Below are 18022 nucleotides of genomic sequence, written 5' to 3' on the forward strand. Positions count from 1 at the left end.
AGTATATAATAGTTATAATTTTATATATAATTATAATTTATAATAATATGTGTGTGTATATCTTTTACTGAGAGACAAAAATTTTTTGTCTCCACACACATACAGACACACACTCACAGGATGCTATTTTTAAATTGTCATTTTGAGTGTCTTTTAAAAATGTGTGTATTAATACTAAACATTAAACAAATAATGAATGCCTAAATATGTGCCAGACACAACATGTAAGCAATAGCCACATGACTGAGTTATTTAATGGCATAATGGCAATGAGTAGTTTTTACTTATATGTCCAGTACAGTTTATGACACACAGGCTTGGTTTATTACATATACTGAATGAGTGAATATGTGAAGGATATGTAGCAATTAATTTTACTTTTTATTTATAAATATTATGTAATTCCTTTGAGCGTCTATCAATATTTGGTGAGCCTAATTTATATATATATATAGACATATATATATCTAGAGAAAGAGATATATTTAAAGTATTTATCAATAGTATTCTTGTTCTTCTCTGATATTGTTTTCTAATATTCAAATTAGCCTTATTGCTTTCAATCATTTAACTTAGATTCTAATTAGCCTATTCTAGATTCTAAAATAGGTTAGTTCTTATGTTTCTGTTTGCAAGCATTCAAGAACTGGTTACCTAGTTGAAAATCTATTCTAATGTCAGTGTTTTAACACAGTACCTTTTTTTTTACTGAGCATATATTTTAAATGTAAGGATAAATCTATTACTGTTAAATTTTGGTATAAATATTATTGTATATATGTTGAATTGTAATTTCCTTCTAGCATGTTGTGTTATGCTGTTTTTCTTAATTAACACATCTTTTAAATTTCAGCTTTCTTGTGGGCACCTTATTCTGAAAAATCTATTTAAAAAGCAAATTTGACATGGCTTATATTCTCTGACAATTCACATATGATAGAACTATGGTAAAAATCTTGTTCATAGTGATTTTCTGTCATTCTTAATAAAGTATAATTAGATAAATCTAATGACATTTTTGAAGGTTAATTATATCTTGAACTCTATAGACAACAACAGTCTGTGCATTTATTATTCTCATTTCCTTCTATATATATATATATATATATATATATATATATATATATATATATATATATATATTTAAATGATCTGTATATTTTAATTCGAATGGGGAGAATTATAATTTAATTATAAATTACTAAAACAGTATTTTTTACATTACTTAAATATTTTTTTTCCTTGGTGACCATGCTTCTGGAGTATTGACTTTGAATTGTAAAATGGATTCATTTAAGTATCCCAAGGGTGAAGGACCTTTAACACAAAACTATTTTGGAAACATTAAAAGTAATTTAAATGACAAGAAATAGTTGGAAAAATCCTAACTTGTCAACTATACATTTTTGGTAATTTTGAGGATTTTAAAAAATTCCTAATCAGAGTAGACAGCACCTTTTCACACTTTTAACAAATGGCAGCCTTCATTAATTTGAATATAGATGACATGCATCTTATGTTTAAATCTAAAAACTGACTATAACATCTTTGTTTTTAAAGTGATACATATGAGAGTTAGTGTTGGTAATCTGTGCAAAACTTCTAAAGTAGTGAGTGAAGATGAAATATTTTTTACTTGCCAGAACTTAATATTTAAACAACTCTGATTACCAGCTTTTTTAAGTTCCTGCCGTACCATTTAGACCTTAAGAAAGACACAAATGTACTACTTATACCAGTAAATACTGATGAATATGTACTCAATACAAAGAACTATGCTTCATATGATGAAAATCAAATGAACAGTTTCCATTCTCCAGAATGTTTATATGAGTTGGGAGTAGATGGAATTCATACACATAGAATTTTGGCAAATTATTTTCTATCTACCATAAAAGAGACGCTAAACAAATGGTTCAAAGTTCTAAAGGATGTGTAAGGAAACAATATGTAATCATGGATTTAGCACAAGCATCATAGAAAAAAAACGTAGCACTTAAAATGAGACTTGAAGCATGGACAGAATAAGAATTATTAAAAATAGTTTCTGTGCCTCCAGAGGACTGCTAAGATAATCTTATGAAACATGTTAACATAGGATGCATTTTTTTCTCCTGTTTCTTGTCCAACTTGAGTGGACTTGCATAGTATTTTCAAATATTTAGGTGACGTGTCATGTGAAACAGCTTTGCTCCAGAAGCTTCCTTTATTTTGAATGAACTATATCAAGTTGGAATTTAGAGAAATTGTACTGCTTACCTAAATAATTTTTGTTGAATATTGTCATGATTAAAATGTAAAAAGTAAATTTTACTTTTTTTGACTATTATTTATTTTCTGTTTCCCAAATATATCGTAGCTTCAGGGTATAGAGCATAATTTTTATTTTCTCCCCACAGTAAAATATTCCCTGCCACAGTGCTTAACAGAAAGAATGTCCTCAAAAAAAAAAATAATAATACACACAGAGTCTTCCAAATGTGTTCAGATTAAATCCAAGTTTATCATGAACTACAGGCTTTTTTACCTGCCCCCCCCAAATTTACATTTCTTGTCTTTTGGCCTGGAATGCTTTTCCTGCAATATTCAGAGGCAGATAAAGGAGTTTCTCAAGTGCTGGAAATTGCAAGTAGGTTAGTATGAATGGAGATAGTGAGTGCGGAAGGAGGTCACATTTAAAGGGTTTCTTAAATATTGTGTGGAAACTTGTAGGCTATGCTAGCATTTTGTAGGAAAATAAACTGGAGTTTCCAAGAAGAGGACGTGATCAAATGCTGTGGAGAAGTATGGCAACAAGTAGGCTACATTCTTAATAAAAGCAGTGGCAGTGGAGTGGAGTGTGTCAACATGTGACTTAAAATGAGGAGGTGGATATGCATGTATGGAAAAATAATTTAAGAAATTGTGTTCTGCATGGAAAGCAAACTGTTTGGTAGCTTTTCCCATGGGGAGAAATGGGGTCATGCGAGATTGATAGTTTTGTTGTTGTTATGTGTTTTGTTTTGCTTCACTTTGTTTCCATTGATGAGTTCTGGAAATTGTATCGGGCTCCTGTTAATGACTACAGGAGGGAGGGATAGGGGGAGAGAGAGAGGGAGCGAGGGGGAGAGACAGAGACAGAGACAGAGACAGAGACAGAGAGATTGATTGAGAGTGCCCCTGAGTATGTAAAAGGGATAGTAGACACTTGGAAGATTACTCTCAGAGAGTTACAGTTCCTAATTCAAATAAAGGTATTTTTATTTGATAAGAGCAAAGACATTTCCATTTTAACAGGAAGAAAGGTGCATATAGGTTTGGAGATTTGGTGGTAGGAAAATAAGAAAGTTCCTCTCTGATGACTTCTATTTTCTCAGCGTGCACACACAAATATACCATGAGAGTCACAAAGGAACAGAGCTTGTAAGGACTTAGAAGAAAGAGGAAAAGCTACAAAATAATCCTTTCGATAGTGGGAACTGAAGTTAACTAAGAAAATAACACTAAGATTGTGTAGCAGCATTGCATGTCTCACTTGGATTTAGGGCCATGACTTGAAGGCAATGGATAATTACAGTTTTGTGATATTTTTCTTGGACAACATTAAACCCTACAGTTTTCCTCTCTATACCTCTATTTGGATTTCCTTAGCCACCTCAAATTAAATAATGCTTTAAACATAATCATTATCTTCCCCCAATACCTTTCAGATCTAGTGTTCTCTGAGAAAATGGTACCAGTATTGCCAGTGCAGTTTAAGCCAAGCACCTTAGAGTCATTCTTAAGATTTATCACTCATGCATCTGATCAATTAAATGTATCATGAAATCTTGCTGATTTTACCTCATATTCATCTCCTGAATTTACCGACTCTTACCTATCACCATTGGATCCACTCTTGTCCATTTTTGGACCAATGCAACAGAAACACAAAGGCCAAATGCCTCCAACCATGTTCCTTTCCAATCCATTGCATGTGTTACAGTGAAATGATCTCTTAAACACTACTTTGATCTTATTATTTCCATGCTTAAAACATTGTAATGACCTGTTTTTACCCGTTAAATAAAAGTCCCAAATAATAGAAACCATAAGGTGTTTCTGAGCTGGTATCCTCTTCCCTAACTTCATCTCTGCCTCTTTATTCCTACTATCTCCCTGATCAATATTTTAGTGTTTTTCATATCCCTATTGCTCCTCCTCCTCTTTTGGTCCTTTGAAAGGACTTTACCCTCTAAGGCACTACAGTACTCCTCCTCAAATTGGATAATTTTCCTAATCTTTCACGTCTCAGCAGTGGCTCTGCTTCCTGAGGGAAGTCTTCTTTGACATCCCAGTCTAAATTGTATCCATATTCACTCCCAAGCTCTTTCTCTTTCCTAGAATAATCATATTTATAATTATTCCTACAGTACCTTTAAGACTCATAAAGGCAGGGCCATGTCTATCTTTTTTACCTTCATAACCCAGTAGCAAGGAAACTTTCGGGCCCACCACCTGCTGAAAGCATTTTGTTCAACTATTGAACAGAAAGATACATTTATCTACTTTTTACTTACATTTATATTGTTTCCTATTTCCAAAGTTCCCATGGAGGGTTGAAAAATAGTGTAATACGTGATATCATATAAAGTTTTTTTTTTTTTCTGTTTTTTTTTTTAAATCATTGTGTTTGGTTTTTTTTTTTTTTTTAATTAATTTCTTTATTTTTGGCTGTGTTGGGTCTTCGTTTCTGTGCGAGGGCTTTCTCTAGTTGCGGCAAGCGGGGGCCACTCTTCATCGCGGTGCGCGGGCCTCTCACTATCGCGGCCTCTCTTGTTGCAGAGCACAGGCTCCAGACGCGCAGGCTCAGTAGCTGTGGCTCACAGGCCTAGTTGATCCACGGCATGTGGGATCTTCCCAGACCAGGGCTCGAACCTGTGTCCCCTGCATTGGCAGGCAGATTCTCAACCACTGCGCCACCAGGGAAGCCCAAAGTTTTTAAATTAAAAGGCACTCATTAAAAAGAAATGACTTCTGTTTCATGCGTGATAAATGAGTTCCAAATATGCAGAATATGTAGATGGACAGTTCATGTCTTTGAGAGCAAATCATGTTTGAAGTGAGAATGGTTTTACTAAAAAGGATAAAAGAAGAAAAATTGGGTAACTTAGCTAAGAATGGTACTGGTTGCTACAGAAATCCTATTATAAGAAAAATAATATTTTAAATCTTCTAATCATTTAACTACAAGAATGTCCCTAATATTATCAAAAAGCTCTTCTTATCTTTCAAATACGTGCACATTCGCTCTGAACTTATAAGAGCATTAAGGCTTTACTATAGCTATAATTAGATCTACTGAAAAAGTACCTTCTCATTTTTGTCAATTCCTGATTATTCATGGGGATGGCAGAAAGCCTTAGCATGGATTACTAAAACCCCAGATCATTTATAGCACATGAAAATTGGCCCCAATTCATTATGTCTATCAAAAAATTCCTTTGAAATACAAGTTTACCTTTAAGCTTAGCAAATGGTCATTGATACTTGAATAAATGCTCTTAAGTATAAATAGTGAATTTTCAAAATATGAAAAAACATAGATGGTTGATTAGCTTTATGTTAACTAAGCTCTAAAAAGTAATCAAACCATCAGTTTGATGGTCTTCACTTTGTCCATAATGGGCAATTGGAATATTGAAGTTTGGCTTTATTACCCATTAAGAAGAAAGAAAGATACAAAAGTCTAGGGAATCTACAGAATAAAGAGACTTACTTTATTAGCATTTACTAATAGTAATGCTAACTAATAAAGTTAGCATTTACTTACCTGACCACCAACTTAAGAAAAATATCGGAGAACATTTTCTTCATGTGATTCTAAGTAGTTCAGTTACATTTTTCGTGCCATGCCATTTACTCATGTGTGCATTACATAACAATACATGAACACCTTCTGTGGTCAAACACTGCGATAAGTACTGTGAATGGAAAATTGAATAAGGCACAATTTTTCCCCTTTGTAGAGCATCATAATTTTTATAGTATAAACATGACTGATATTAGAATAGATGCATGTTGAATCAGTAAGAATCTCAACGAAAAGTTCTAAAATGGAGTAAAATGTAAAACAAATGCCTAAAATCTGACTCCTCCTGGAATCAATATAATAATAATAATAATGTGAATTAATAATAATGTGAATGATATACCAGCTCAATCATGCATTCTCTCCATTCTAACAGAATTTTGTGAAGGTTTTAGCACATACTAATTGGTTTATTTATTAATTCAACAACAAAATTTTAAGTAACTACTGTGTACCATGCCATTCTCTGAGCATAGTGGAAATTTTGTATTTCTTCAACATAAGTTGTATTAATAATAGCATAATTGAAAATTATACTCAAAGCACTTCTTCAGTTTTAAATACATATGAGTATTTACCTTTTATAATATAATTTCTTATAAGCTCCTGTAGCATAAAAATCATTAAAAACATATCTATTCCAAACATGTTTAATTTAAATACTTAAAATAAATATTTAATTATCTGAGTGAATAGCCTGTTATTTATGATTCAGAAACTGACAAAAAATTTTTGAAATTAATGAAAAGATGGTGTTATATGTAATCTGTGTATACTAGTCAAAATAATGACATTATTCACAAAACAAACACTGCATCTGTTCCAGGGAAAAGCTTAGTCTCTTATTTCTTTTGACAGTGTGCAGACCTGGGTTCTTCAAAGCCTCACCTCACAGCCAGAGCTGCAGCAAATGTCCACCTCACAGTTATACCCATGAGGAAGCTTCAACCTCTTGTGTCTGTGAAAAGGATTATTTCAGGAGGGAGTCTGATCCACCCACAATGGCATGCACAAGTAAGGAAACCCATGGACATTTGGTGATACTAACTTTCACCAGTTTGAAGAAAGAGCATGATGGAGCCTGTTACATTCTATTACCATTTCCCTAAAACAGGCATAATATTTAATCTTCCAATATAGTATTTCACCAGATTTCAACCTTCTTGAGTAAGCATTGAGAAATTTGAGTCTGTTTTATCACTTACTGTGAGAAGCATCCATTTTCCCTCATTTCAAATTCAACATCTGAGCCACAAATATGGAATTTTTCCTTTTATTTTGTGATTTATTTTAGTGTTCATGATAGCCAGACATGACTTTGACAAATCCATTCCCCTGTTTCTGGTAAACCTTTTTTATTTTTCTTCCTCCTCTTCTTCTTCCAAGGCAGCTTTCTGATCACAAAAACGTGCAGTACATGGCTCTTCCACCTTCTCGTTCTAACCTGCCCCACTAAGCTGCAAAGACCAATGAGAAGGTCATTTATAAAAGAAGACAGGAAACACTACACGAACATGGAGAACTGGGGGATGGCAAATCAAATTTAAGAGTCGCATATAAAATCAGCTGTCAACTAGGATTTTCAAGTAGTTGTTGTGTTTATTAACAGTGAGTGTCCTTAACTGTTATTAATTATATGATCAGGTAATCTTATAATGAGTAGATGAATATTAAACATCTAATTCCAACAGTTGCAGTGGGTACATCCACATCTATCAATGTTTTGGTGTTTTTGTTTTTCTAGTGTTCCACATATTTCTGGGAAGGAAACAAATTTATGTGTTAGTTTGCTTCATGACAATACTTCTTTAGTTTTTCTACCATAGTTTCTATAGCAGATCAAACAAAAACAGAAAATTGAAGGGAAGAACAGTGAATCCCATCTCCCCATAACATTCAGTTTCCATGATGTCCCATGTTTTACTCTTTTAGATCCCAGTAAGTTGTAGGTGCTTTCAAAGATGAAGACACATTTTTTTGAAATTTAGTACTCATGGGTATCATATATAAAGACATACAATTTCTTTACTTAAATAATCATAAACTGAAATTTTATCTGAATTTCAGTGTCAATTCCATCGTGTCAGTGAAACATATTTTCATAATTTCTCAAATCATTGATATTAATTAACTCTATATTGCTAAAGATCATTCTTTATCACATTCTGATAATTTTATGGGTTAGATGATTACTAATTATAAACAGTCCTCTTCAAATAAGTAAATGACATCATTATATACATTTTTTGAGAGGATACATTTGAATTGAGGAGATATAAACAGTGATTGAATGTGATGCATCTTGGCTTCAGTGGAAATTGCTTCAATTATTCAGAGCAAAAGAAAGCCCAAATAGTAGGGGGGGGAGTGTTGGCTAGACTGTAGTTTGGTAAATTAGGGAGAGAAAACCATATCTTGACTTATTTAAATTTTATTAATTTTGTAAGAATTCTTTCTTTAATTAGTCCATCCATGACCTTTATCTTTCTCAGCACAAATGTGAGCCTCCCCTTCTGTAAATTTACTAGGTTTGGGAATGGTGGAAAGCCCTGCTCTGGTGGCAAGGACTGCTTAGCTTTCTTTTAGGACCTGAGGCTTTATATTTTCTCTGTCTCCAGGTGCGTGAATTTCTAATACTGTGTCTCAAAAGAACACTAATTTGTATGCATTTCTCAAAAAAGACTATTGGGAGTCCTGTAGAAGATCTTTCTAATATATAATCTGTGAGTGTGTGTGTTCTGTTCTTAGTTGCATTCATAATAACACAAATTCTTCATATGATGATACCCTTGAACAGATGAGATGGCTTGATTGATGTCTCTTTGGCTCTTTGCTATTAAATTTATGGTTTCAACTACTTTTAATGTTTTTTCTGGTACTCTGGACAACAAAATGTTATAGACCTGTAGGAAAAGAAAATCAAACAAAATTCAGATTCTAATGAATCTGTGCAAATTGAGGGTACTTCTCACAGCTCTACTTTGGTTTATGCATCACATCTATTAGCAGGACAGTGAAATTTCATTACATTATTTTTAGGTGCATGTCAGTCTCAGTCTCCACTGGTTACCTCTACTTTAGGGCTTCCCTTGAATATGAGTTTTATTTTGACTTTGAGAGGCATATGTGCCCCCACCCACATGCTGAGGGGCTGTTAGTAGAAGAGTCAAGAAAAAGAGTCAGACTCTGATGCAGTTTTTACAGATTTAGAGGAAAGGTGGTAACTGAGGGGTGTATTTCAGTTGGTAGAAAAAAACCCTCAGAAGTTTGATATCTTTTTGAAGTAGACAAATTTCAAGTATATTTTACCTTTTTCTCTCAAGTAGACCTGTAACATTTTGATCTCAAATTACATTTTCTCCATAACCTTCCACTATTCAATAAATAAGGTAGAGGGAATAGAAAAAAAAAAACCACTTGTATTTCCATCTTAAGTATTTGTTTCAACTTAAAAGTGACTGTTTTATATCAAAGTGTGTGAGGTTGTATGGAAAAATGCACAGGGTTCAACCACAAATATAGCTAAAGTAGAGATTGTTTTGTCAAAACTGGCAGCTTTTACGTTATGGGGTTCTTTAATTTTAAGTGACATTTTATAAATACTAGGTAGCTTTCTTATTACTTTTAAATTTAGTCCTCAGCAGTCATGGCTTAATAAATGTTAGGTAGAAATTAACATTAATTTCTATATTTAGAACAGACAGCACATATTAAGATAACTAAGCTGTGTCATCCTAAGTAGCTTAATTTATGCTTATGAACCATTCAGCTACCATCACAGTCTATTTTATTCCCTGTTGGGAAATCTTTACTATGTCTGAAACAAATATAAATGTATTTTCTCTTTGAGAACATCTGATCATATAATATTAACAGCTGACTGAAGTTGTAACTCTGAGTATCTAAAAATCTACTATAGAGTCAGACATTATGCAATGAATTCTTTTAAAGACTTTATTTTTTAGAGCAGTTTTAGGTTCACAACAAAATTGAGACGAAGGTGTAGAGATTTCCCATGTATCCCCTGTCCTCACACATTCATAGCTTGTCTCATTATCAACATCCCCCACCAGAGTAATACATTTGTTACAATTGATATGTAAACAAGTTTAATTCTCTTTAGTTTGCTAACTATTATTTCAGAAATACAGTAATATACACATGAATATTATTTGTTATTTATATATAAATTTATTCTGCTGATCTTTCAAGGTCAGAACATGTTCATTCTTCCTCTTAATGTGTTTTTGAGAGTTATTTTTAAAATAAATTTTAGATTTCCAATTAAGTAAAATTCACAATTTTGCAGAGCCACAATATTAAAACAATATCAGAGTAAGTAGAATTTTATTACAGATTGCAATGTTGATCAACTACCTAAATTCTACTTCTTTCTTGACATATGAGGGAGGTTCCAAATTCTGTTGGTGGTTTATCAGTAGCTATGCAATTTATGTGGAGATAAACTAAGGCTACTTTTTCTACTTTTTGTGGAATTTGTACTCAAGAGCCACACTAATAAATCCTATTTCTACCTGTGCTCATTGCTTAGTAAATCCTTCATGTTTACTTCCTGGGTTTCAGGGATGAGTATCATTGAGGAAGTAATCTGTTCAATCCCCAAGGAGAATTTTTCCTTGGACTTGCCAAAGAACTTGCCACTATTTGAATACATAATTTTATCTAACATTTTTTGCATACATATTTTTACTCCATAATTCTTTACATATACACTAAGCAAAACATCTTTATTTGAATTTGCAACTTTGCCAAGATAAGTCATTTCTATAGTATACCAACCCCACTATTGTTTCTACAAAGGTATAACAAGAGTTTTCAAAGATTATTACAAATTGATGACTCTTGCATTCTCCCTGCTTAATAGATTGATTGCAAATCCATTTTTTTTCCTTCAGACCAGAGATTTGTGTAGTAAACAATGCCTAATTTTATCATCTCAAAATTTGTTTTTTTCACTTTACTTTGCAAACCAGGACCCCCCTCAGCTCCTCGGAATGCCATCTCAAATGTTAATGAAACTAGTGTCTTTCTGGAATGGATTCCTCCTGCTGACACTGGTGGAAGGACAGATGTGTCGTATTATATTGCATGCAAGAAGTGCAACTCACATGCAGGTGTGTGTGACGAGTGTGGCGGTCATGTCAGGTACCTCCCCCAGCAAATCGGCCTGAAAAACACCTCTGTCATGATGGTGGATCTGCTTGCTCACACAAACTATACCTTTGAGATTGAGGCAGTGAATGGAGTGTCCGACTTGAGCTCAGGAGCCCGGCAGTATGTGTCTGTAAATGTAACCACAAATCAAGCAGGTAAGTGTGATGTCTAACCAAATCATGTACCTTAGGCCGAGCGCTGTCAGTCATCTCCACAGCTCAGGGCTAAGTTGCCTGAGACATGAGAGATGACTTCCCATTATCCAGAGGGTTAGGACTTAAAGTAAAATACATCTTGAAATGCTTTATCTTAGCTTTAAGCAAATAAAAGCTAAGGCTTTCTTAGCAGACACATCCATGGACAGAAAAAAAAAAGATAGGCTTTAATTGAATTTTTTCATTCAAAAATACATTTCTGGCTCAAATCCATTTGTGGCAAAAATTTTTATCTCATAATTTCACACAGTGCAACAATTACAGCTCAGATCTACATTTTTGTTGTTTTGTTTACTTCAGGTGTTTTTGTTTAATTCATTAATTTAGCAGGTAATCTGGCAGGTTGGTTTGTTTGTTTGGCACCACATCTGAATTTTCTTTGCAGATTGAAATAGGGTTTTCTTATTATTTCTATTATTATTATAATAAAAATGCATGAGATAATTTTTTGATAAATCCACTTATCAAAATTAAAATAACTATGAACCATTGTACAACCACCATACATGTGAAGATACATCTATATTCTATATGAAGATCTTGGAAATATTAGGGAGTAATTATTAAAGAGTAGGGAAAATAGTTCTGCTTGAACTACTAATTCCCCTAAATTTTCCCCTCAAATATCTAATTTTAAGAAAACAATATAGAAGAATTATTTTCTGTTAAAATAAAAACCAAAGATAAACTATGGCTGAATTAATAACTCATTATGTGGCAGGAGTCATTCAAAGCCTATGAGTAACTTATAACTTGTTTTTGTCAACAACAAGTACATGGGCGGGAAGAGGCATTAAATGTAACTTTCCTTCTATTTTTTGGCCAAAACTCTCAGTCCAAGGGCATAAGCTTGTTACCTCATAATTACCTCAGGTGGGCTTTGGTGGGTGAGGACATCTTTGCCGGTAGAGCTCACAATGCAATAGGATGTGTTTGACTGAATCGAATCAGACTTAATTCATATGATGTTAGTATAAGTTTGTAGGTGGTGGAATGATCTGGTTGACAAGAGAATGCTGTTGGTAATCAAGTTTTGGCCAAAATAATGTGAATTATTGGATGTGTCAGGTAAATGAAGTGGTTATCTCTTGAGAATAAGAAAAAGAAAACACATGCCATTGAGTTCATAGTTATTTTTGACTGATAAAACTGAAGAAAACATTCAAAAGTGGCCCAGATAATATACAGGTATTTGTGTAATTCACGAAGAATCATTCTAAACACTCTAGATGTTCTCATTCATGTTGAGTACATGCCAATAGCATTTTTTTATTCCATGAGAAAAAACACGGTACACGTATACACCAATGTCCTCAGTGAATCCTTTATATTTTCTCCATTTACTCCCTAACCTAAGGTTGAACTAATAAAAGTGCTAAAAAGAGCTAGACAAAAATAGTGAAAATTAGGTTTTCCTTCAGTATAGACTCAGCTTCCGGCAATACTAGTGTATGTTGACTTTCCATCGCAGTGTCTAGATGCCACAAGTGCTCTGTGAATGTGAACCGCCTTCCCACATCAGAAAAATACTGGCATTAAACATTTGATGTCAGGCTTCATATGCAACGTCTTTCAAGCTTACTTGGTTCTACGTGTGAATCTTCCATTAACATATTGAAAGCATATTGAACAATCATTAAGAGTTGTATCCCTTTGGGAGGACATTTTCTAAGCTTGCATAACTTTCTTTGAAAGATATTTCTCTGATGAACTAGATGTAAGAAATGACCGTTTATTTTTTAAATGATGTTATTAATAAATATTTGCTCTAGTTGTCTTTGACTTGCTGGCCTGTTAGGACTGCAAAGTGTGTTTTTTGTTTTTTCAACTTTAAAAACCTTAAATATCAAGAAAGAATAATTTTCATCCAGCTGTTCAAGGCATGGCTATCATGTAAAACAAACATTTGTATTCAGAGCAGAAATTTTGGTTGCTGCTTCTTTTCCCCAAGTTCTCAGAGTACACATAGTGTAAAATCACTACAAAACTACCCCCAAAAAAATCAAAATAAGAAGGGAGATTTTCGCAGTATCTGACATTTCAGACCAACTAAGTCTCAATTTCCACAAAAATTATTAACTTCGAGTAGCTCCTAAAAGCTCTTAGATTCAATGCCACTATGCTGGACATTTATCAAGTACCATCATTATAGAAAGTGGGCTGTAGTAGTTGGTTTTAATGTCTGAATTTTTCTTCAGCATTAAATTGAAGAAAGTTATCTGTACCATATGTGGTTTTTATATAAAACTTCTTTCAGCAGATTCCAACATTAGTTTTACTCTCCTCTAAGGAGTGTTTTTTGAGAAATGCATTTGTTTCTTAATTGATTTGTCTCAACTTTATAATTTTTTGTCATTTTCTGATCGATTTATATTTGTGACATGAATGTGATATATGAACTGTCCAGATTCAAAATTATATTCAACAAGTACAAGAAGAAAAAAAATAGTAATTTTTTCAAGATGAGAATCTTGCATTAAGCTAGAAACTGAAACTGATTAGGTAACCCTGGCTCAGTCTATAAAAGGAAATAATGATTTTGTGCTGAGGATAGTGATTAAGTGATTAATTTATGGATGTTTATACAGCATTTAAGACATTTTTCCAGCTATTAAATCATTATGGAGTCTAGCATGTTGCTTTTGCGAGTTGCCTGAATTCAAATGATACTTTTTTGCATGTAATTTAATAGTCAAGTCAAAAGATGAAGTTTTAAGAAAAGTTAAATACTATAATTAGTTGGAATTTATGGGCCTTGTAAAATGCAGCATAAGTACTTAGGTTGACAAGGAAAGAATTACAGAGTTATTGTGGGGATTATCATGGTCAAGAAATATAAACACATATGAAGGGGGAAATTGAGGAAAAAAAAGTAATTTACAAATGGACTTGAGGACACAGGGTGGGGGGAGGGGCAAGCTGGGGCAAAGTGAGAGTAGCATCGAAATATATATACACTACCAAATGTAAAATAGATAGCTAGTGGGAAGCAGCAGTATAGCACAGGGAGATCAGCTCGATGCTTTGCGACGACCTAGAGGGGTAGGATAGGGATGGTGGGAGGGAGGCTTAAGAGGGAGGGGATATGGGGATATATGTATGCATATGGCTGATTCACTTTGTTGTACAAGAGAAACTAACACAGTATTGTGAAGCAAGTATACTCCAATAAAGATGTATTAAAAAAGAAAAAAAGTTAAAAGAACAGCGTGAGAAGGGGAAAATGATAGGAAAATACTGCGTTGGCCAAAAGATTCATTCGGGTTTTTCCATAACATCTCACGGAAATGTGAATACGTTAATCACATAAAGAACTCTAATAGTCAAATTGCAAAGTGGATAAAATAATGGATATGCAAACCGTGCTTTATTAAACTCAAACTTAGAAAAGGAATAAAATTCATTGAGCTCCTCCAGTTTTCTAGTGATTTTGCCTTTCTATGCAGTGCATTGTTTTAAAAAATTGAGGTACATTTAGTAATTTTTCTTTATAGAAAAAAGCATTTATTTACATGACAATGCTTCTGTTGTTCACTCCTGTTGTTTTTCTGTTTTGTTATTTTAGGGCATCTGAAAGTATATATCTGCTAGATAGATGGATAGATGGAGGGTGATATATCAACATAGTATGAAAATTAAAAATCCCATTGAAAGCAGTTACTTTAAATGTTTCATTATATGCTCACAAAAGAGTGTGCATTTATGATGCTCTTCTATAAACATATTTTAAAGATTTTTACTTTAAAATAATTTTGCACTAGGCATACTTTATCAAGAATTAAATCATAAAGCTCTTTTAATATATGCAAATGTATATTTTATCCCTAGAAGGAATAAGCTCATTCTAACTGAAAAACCAAAAGTATTAACACTTTAATTTGCAAAGGTACAGAATCTTAATTCTGAGCTGAAATAGACCAAATTTTAATTGTTTAATTTAATTAATTGTTTAATTGTTTTTGAAATAGTCTTAGACTCTTGGATTTTTTCCTCAGAGCACTTGATTAACATGAGTTGCAAAGTGCAACAAACACTTTGGAAGGAATGTCCCAACCTGTCCCAGACTATCAGAAATATCACTAAGAAATGTGATTACTGTATTTTGAAGGGTTTTATTTCTTGGTTCTTCCAAAGGTGTCTGGGGGACATGATAATCCCATTTCATCAGGTACTTTCAATTTGATGCCATTCATGTAGTTGTCCAGCATGATGTCTCACAGGATGTGGAGATGATCAGGGTTCCTGAGACTAAATTATGCTGTAGAGTTGGAAATTTAAGAGAATGCTGAACTGAGATGGTAAAAGTACATAGTTGTTCCTGAGAAGAGGGCAACAAACATTTTCTGTTGGTCTCTATTGATTGAGATGTTAAAAAAATGTTCATTGTCACTTGCTAGATTATTACTATAATCATTCTGAGGGTCTTTGTTGATTTTCTTCAGTGGAGAGAACTTATTGACTGTATTTGTAATCACCACTTGATTAAATGTATTGTTGTTTGCCAAGATTAGTTTGTCTTCTATACAGATTAAACAGGTAATTTAAATCGGCATGTTGGTAATCCCCACTCTTTATTCTTTTATTTTTTTATGGTGACACTAATTGCTGCATTCCCCTATGGATCCACTAAAGGTGTGTGTTTACTCTTTTGGCAGGAGGGAGATGCTTTAGTTTGGTCATTACTACAGTTTTACAGCTTTTACTGCATGAGCCTCAGAGACAAAGAGAGATTTCTTCCAGTTGAAGAGAAAATCTTCCAAATATACACCAGTAACCTGGTGAAATAATCAAAGAGTTGAATGTGCCAGTTGTAATATGGGCTCAGGACAAAATCTCATTCATCACATTACCATCATAGCCTCCACTCAGATCAGGGTTTCTTAGTGGTATTCCGGATTCACATGGATTAGTGTTAGCTCAGAGGCAGTTTTCTATAATTTGTGAAATCTATATTCTATACCCTAGTTTGTAAATCTAAATTTAGATCCAGAAATCTACATTTTATAATCTGGGCGGTAACACCCCCCCTCCCACTTATCTAGAAATGGCCAGAGATTCCTTTCAGATAAACTGAAAAGGAAAATGAATAATATTAACGTATGTTACTATTGCACAGTCCTTCTTAAGGACAGTCAACTTTCTCTTCTTATTTAGGGGTTATAGGGTAAGTGAACTAAATCAGGTCTAGGAATTCGTGAGAGACCATGACTAACTAGGTCACTAAATTTTGATTTGTATTTCTCAGACCTTCATATCATTAGTGGTACAGATCAAATGGCCCATTATTTCAGTCACTAAATGCCATCGTACTAGACTTTTTCCATTCACATCTGCTGCCTATTATGAAATCTGTGCCCACTTTCCTTCTAGTGGTAAAGTGCTACTACTTGGCCTCTGCCATACCTGAACCTTAAAGAAATCAGGAAATCATTTCACTGCATCTTCAACCTCTGTGTTCTCAAGTATAGAGAACAGAAATTTTAGAGATTTTATTTATAAAGGTGGCACTGTCCTCATCAATTTATTTCTCATCATTATGGTAATGAAATTGTCTTCTGGGTCCTCTCTGAAGATGTAATTAGTGGATAGTTTCATAGGTCTTGGAAAATAAATCCACTTTAACATTCTTATTTCAGTAGATCATTTAATCCCTTCTTCTACATTAAAACAAGGAATTCCCAGTATCTGAACTTTATTTAAAAACTTAGCCCACCTTTCAGTCCAGATTTTGGTCAACTAATTGAAGAAGCATTTAGCACTTGTGATAGCTACCTGGAGAACCACATTGGATCCAGAATCTCTAATCATGCATTTATACCAGCTTGAATGAAATTGTTTCTCACTTCTCTGTAAGGAACACATAGAATCCATTTTCACACATATTCCCTATGCTTTTGCAGATTTAAGTTATAGAATCTTGTGAGACTCATATTCAAGGAGCTTCTTGTCTCCAGTATTGACCAGGTAGTTGGCTCCCAAGAGGATATTGGGATCTTGAGTTCAGATGGAGTAATAAGTTTGAGCAGGAAGACAAGTACTTCCTTCTATCAGTTAATGATCTTAGATAAGGTATTGAAGACATGAAGGAACAGCTTCTTCGGTCAGGTGTGGAACAGCTTAATGGTAGCAAGAGAGACTCAGTAAGATTTAGAAGTTGAGAATATTTTGAATCATCTGTATTCTCCTACATATCCACATTCCAATGCTCAGGGTTTCACTCTTTTTCGCCAGTCAGTGGCCTCATTTTCTCATGAGACAAGGCAATAAAGTCAATCATTTTAGCAGTTCAGGAATTCTGTGGGATAATACTTGGTTTCTGATGTGCAGTTCTGTCATCCTTTTCACTGTTAAGAGGACATGAGCTATGGAGACTCTCTGATCCTCTCAATATGACTTGAGCAGATAATTTAAACTTTGAGAAGCTAATTTTGTTTCCTTAAATTCTGCAGTGCAGTTAGACACAGGCTATCCTTCCTATATTTCTTATATTTCTCATGCTTTTATGGTACTAAAACAGATGGAATTTGGTCACCAAAAATATTATCCTCAAGAATCACTTTATTTGAGGTGACCAGAGGTGATAAGACATATGCCCCGTGTTGTTAGATTACCATCCTTTAAAACTACATAGGTTCTTGCTACACTGAAATTCAACCAGTCAAACCACTGGTCCAAATCCCCATTCCTTTAAAAGACTGTTGCCTGTGACACTTCTCTTTGGGGAACATTTTTTGGTTTTAATGTCTATTTTCTTAGTTGCAAACAAAATTTACTCTGGTTTAAACAGAAAAGCCCTTTAATA

General features: G+C 33.7%; 1 protein-coding gene across 5 annotated transcripts in view; it reads left to right on the forward strand.

The window, feature by feature from the left end:
* Window positions 1-18022, forward strand: part of EPHA5 (EPH receptor A5) — a 313241-nt gene that overhangs the window by 131659 nt on the left and 163560 nt on the right. For all 5 annotated transcript variants that reach the window (XR_011073840.1, XM_068542188.1, XM_068542190.1 and 2 more), the window contains 2 exons: window positions 6689-6844; window positions 10825-11160. Coding sequence is in view for 4 of the 5 variants with exons in the window: in XM_068542188.1 (XP_068398289.1) it covers window positions 6689-6844; window positions 10825-11160 (492 nt within the window). In the remaining variant the exon portion in view is untranslated. The remainder of the gene's footprint in view (window positions 1-6688; window positions 6845-10824; window positions 11161-18022) is intronic.

This window comes from Eschrichtius robustus, chromosome 4 (assembly GCF_028021215.1).
Source record: "Eschrichtius robustus isolate mEscRob2 chromosome 4, mEscRob2.pri, whole genome shotgun sequence".
In the NCBI taxonomy this organism is placed as follows: Eukaryota; Metazoa; Chordata; class Mammalia; order Artiodactyla; family Eschrichtiidae; genus Eschrichtius; species Eschrichtius robustus.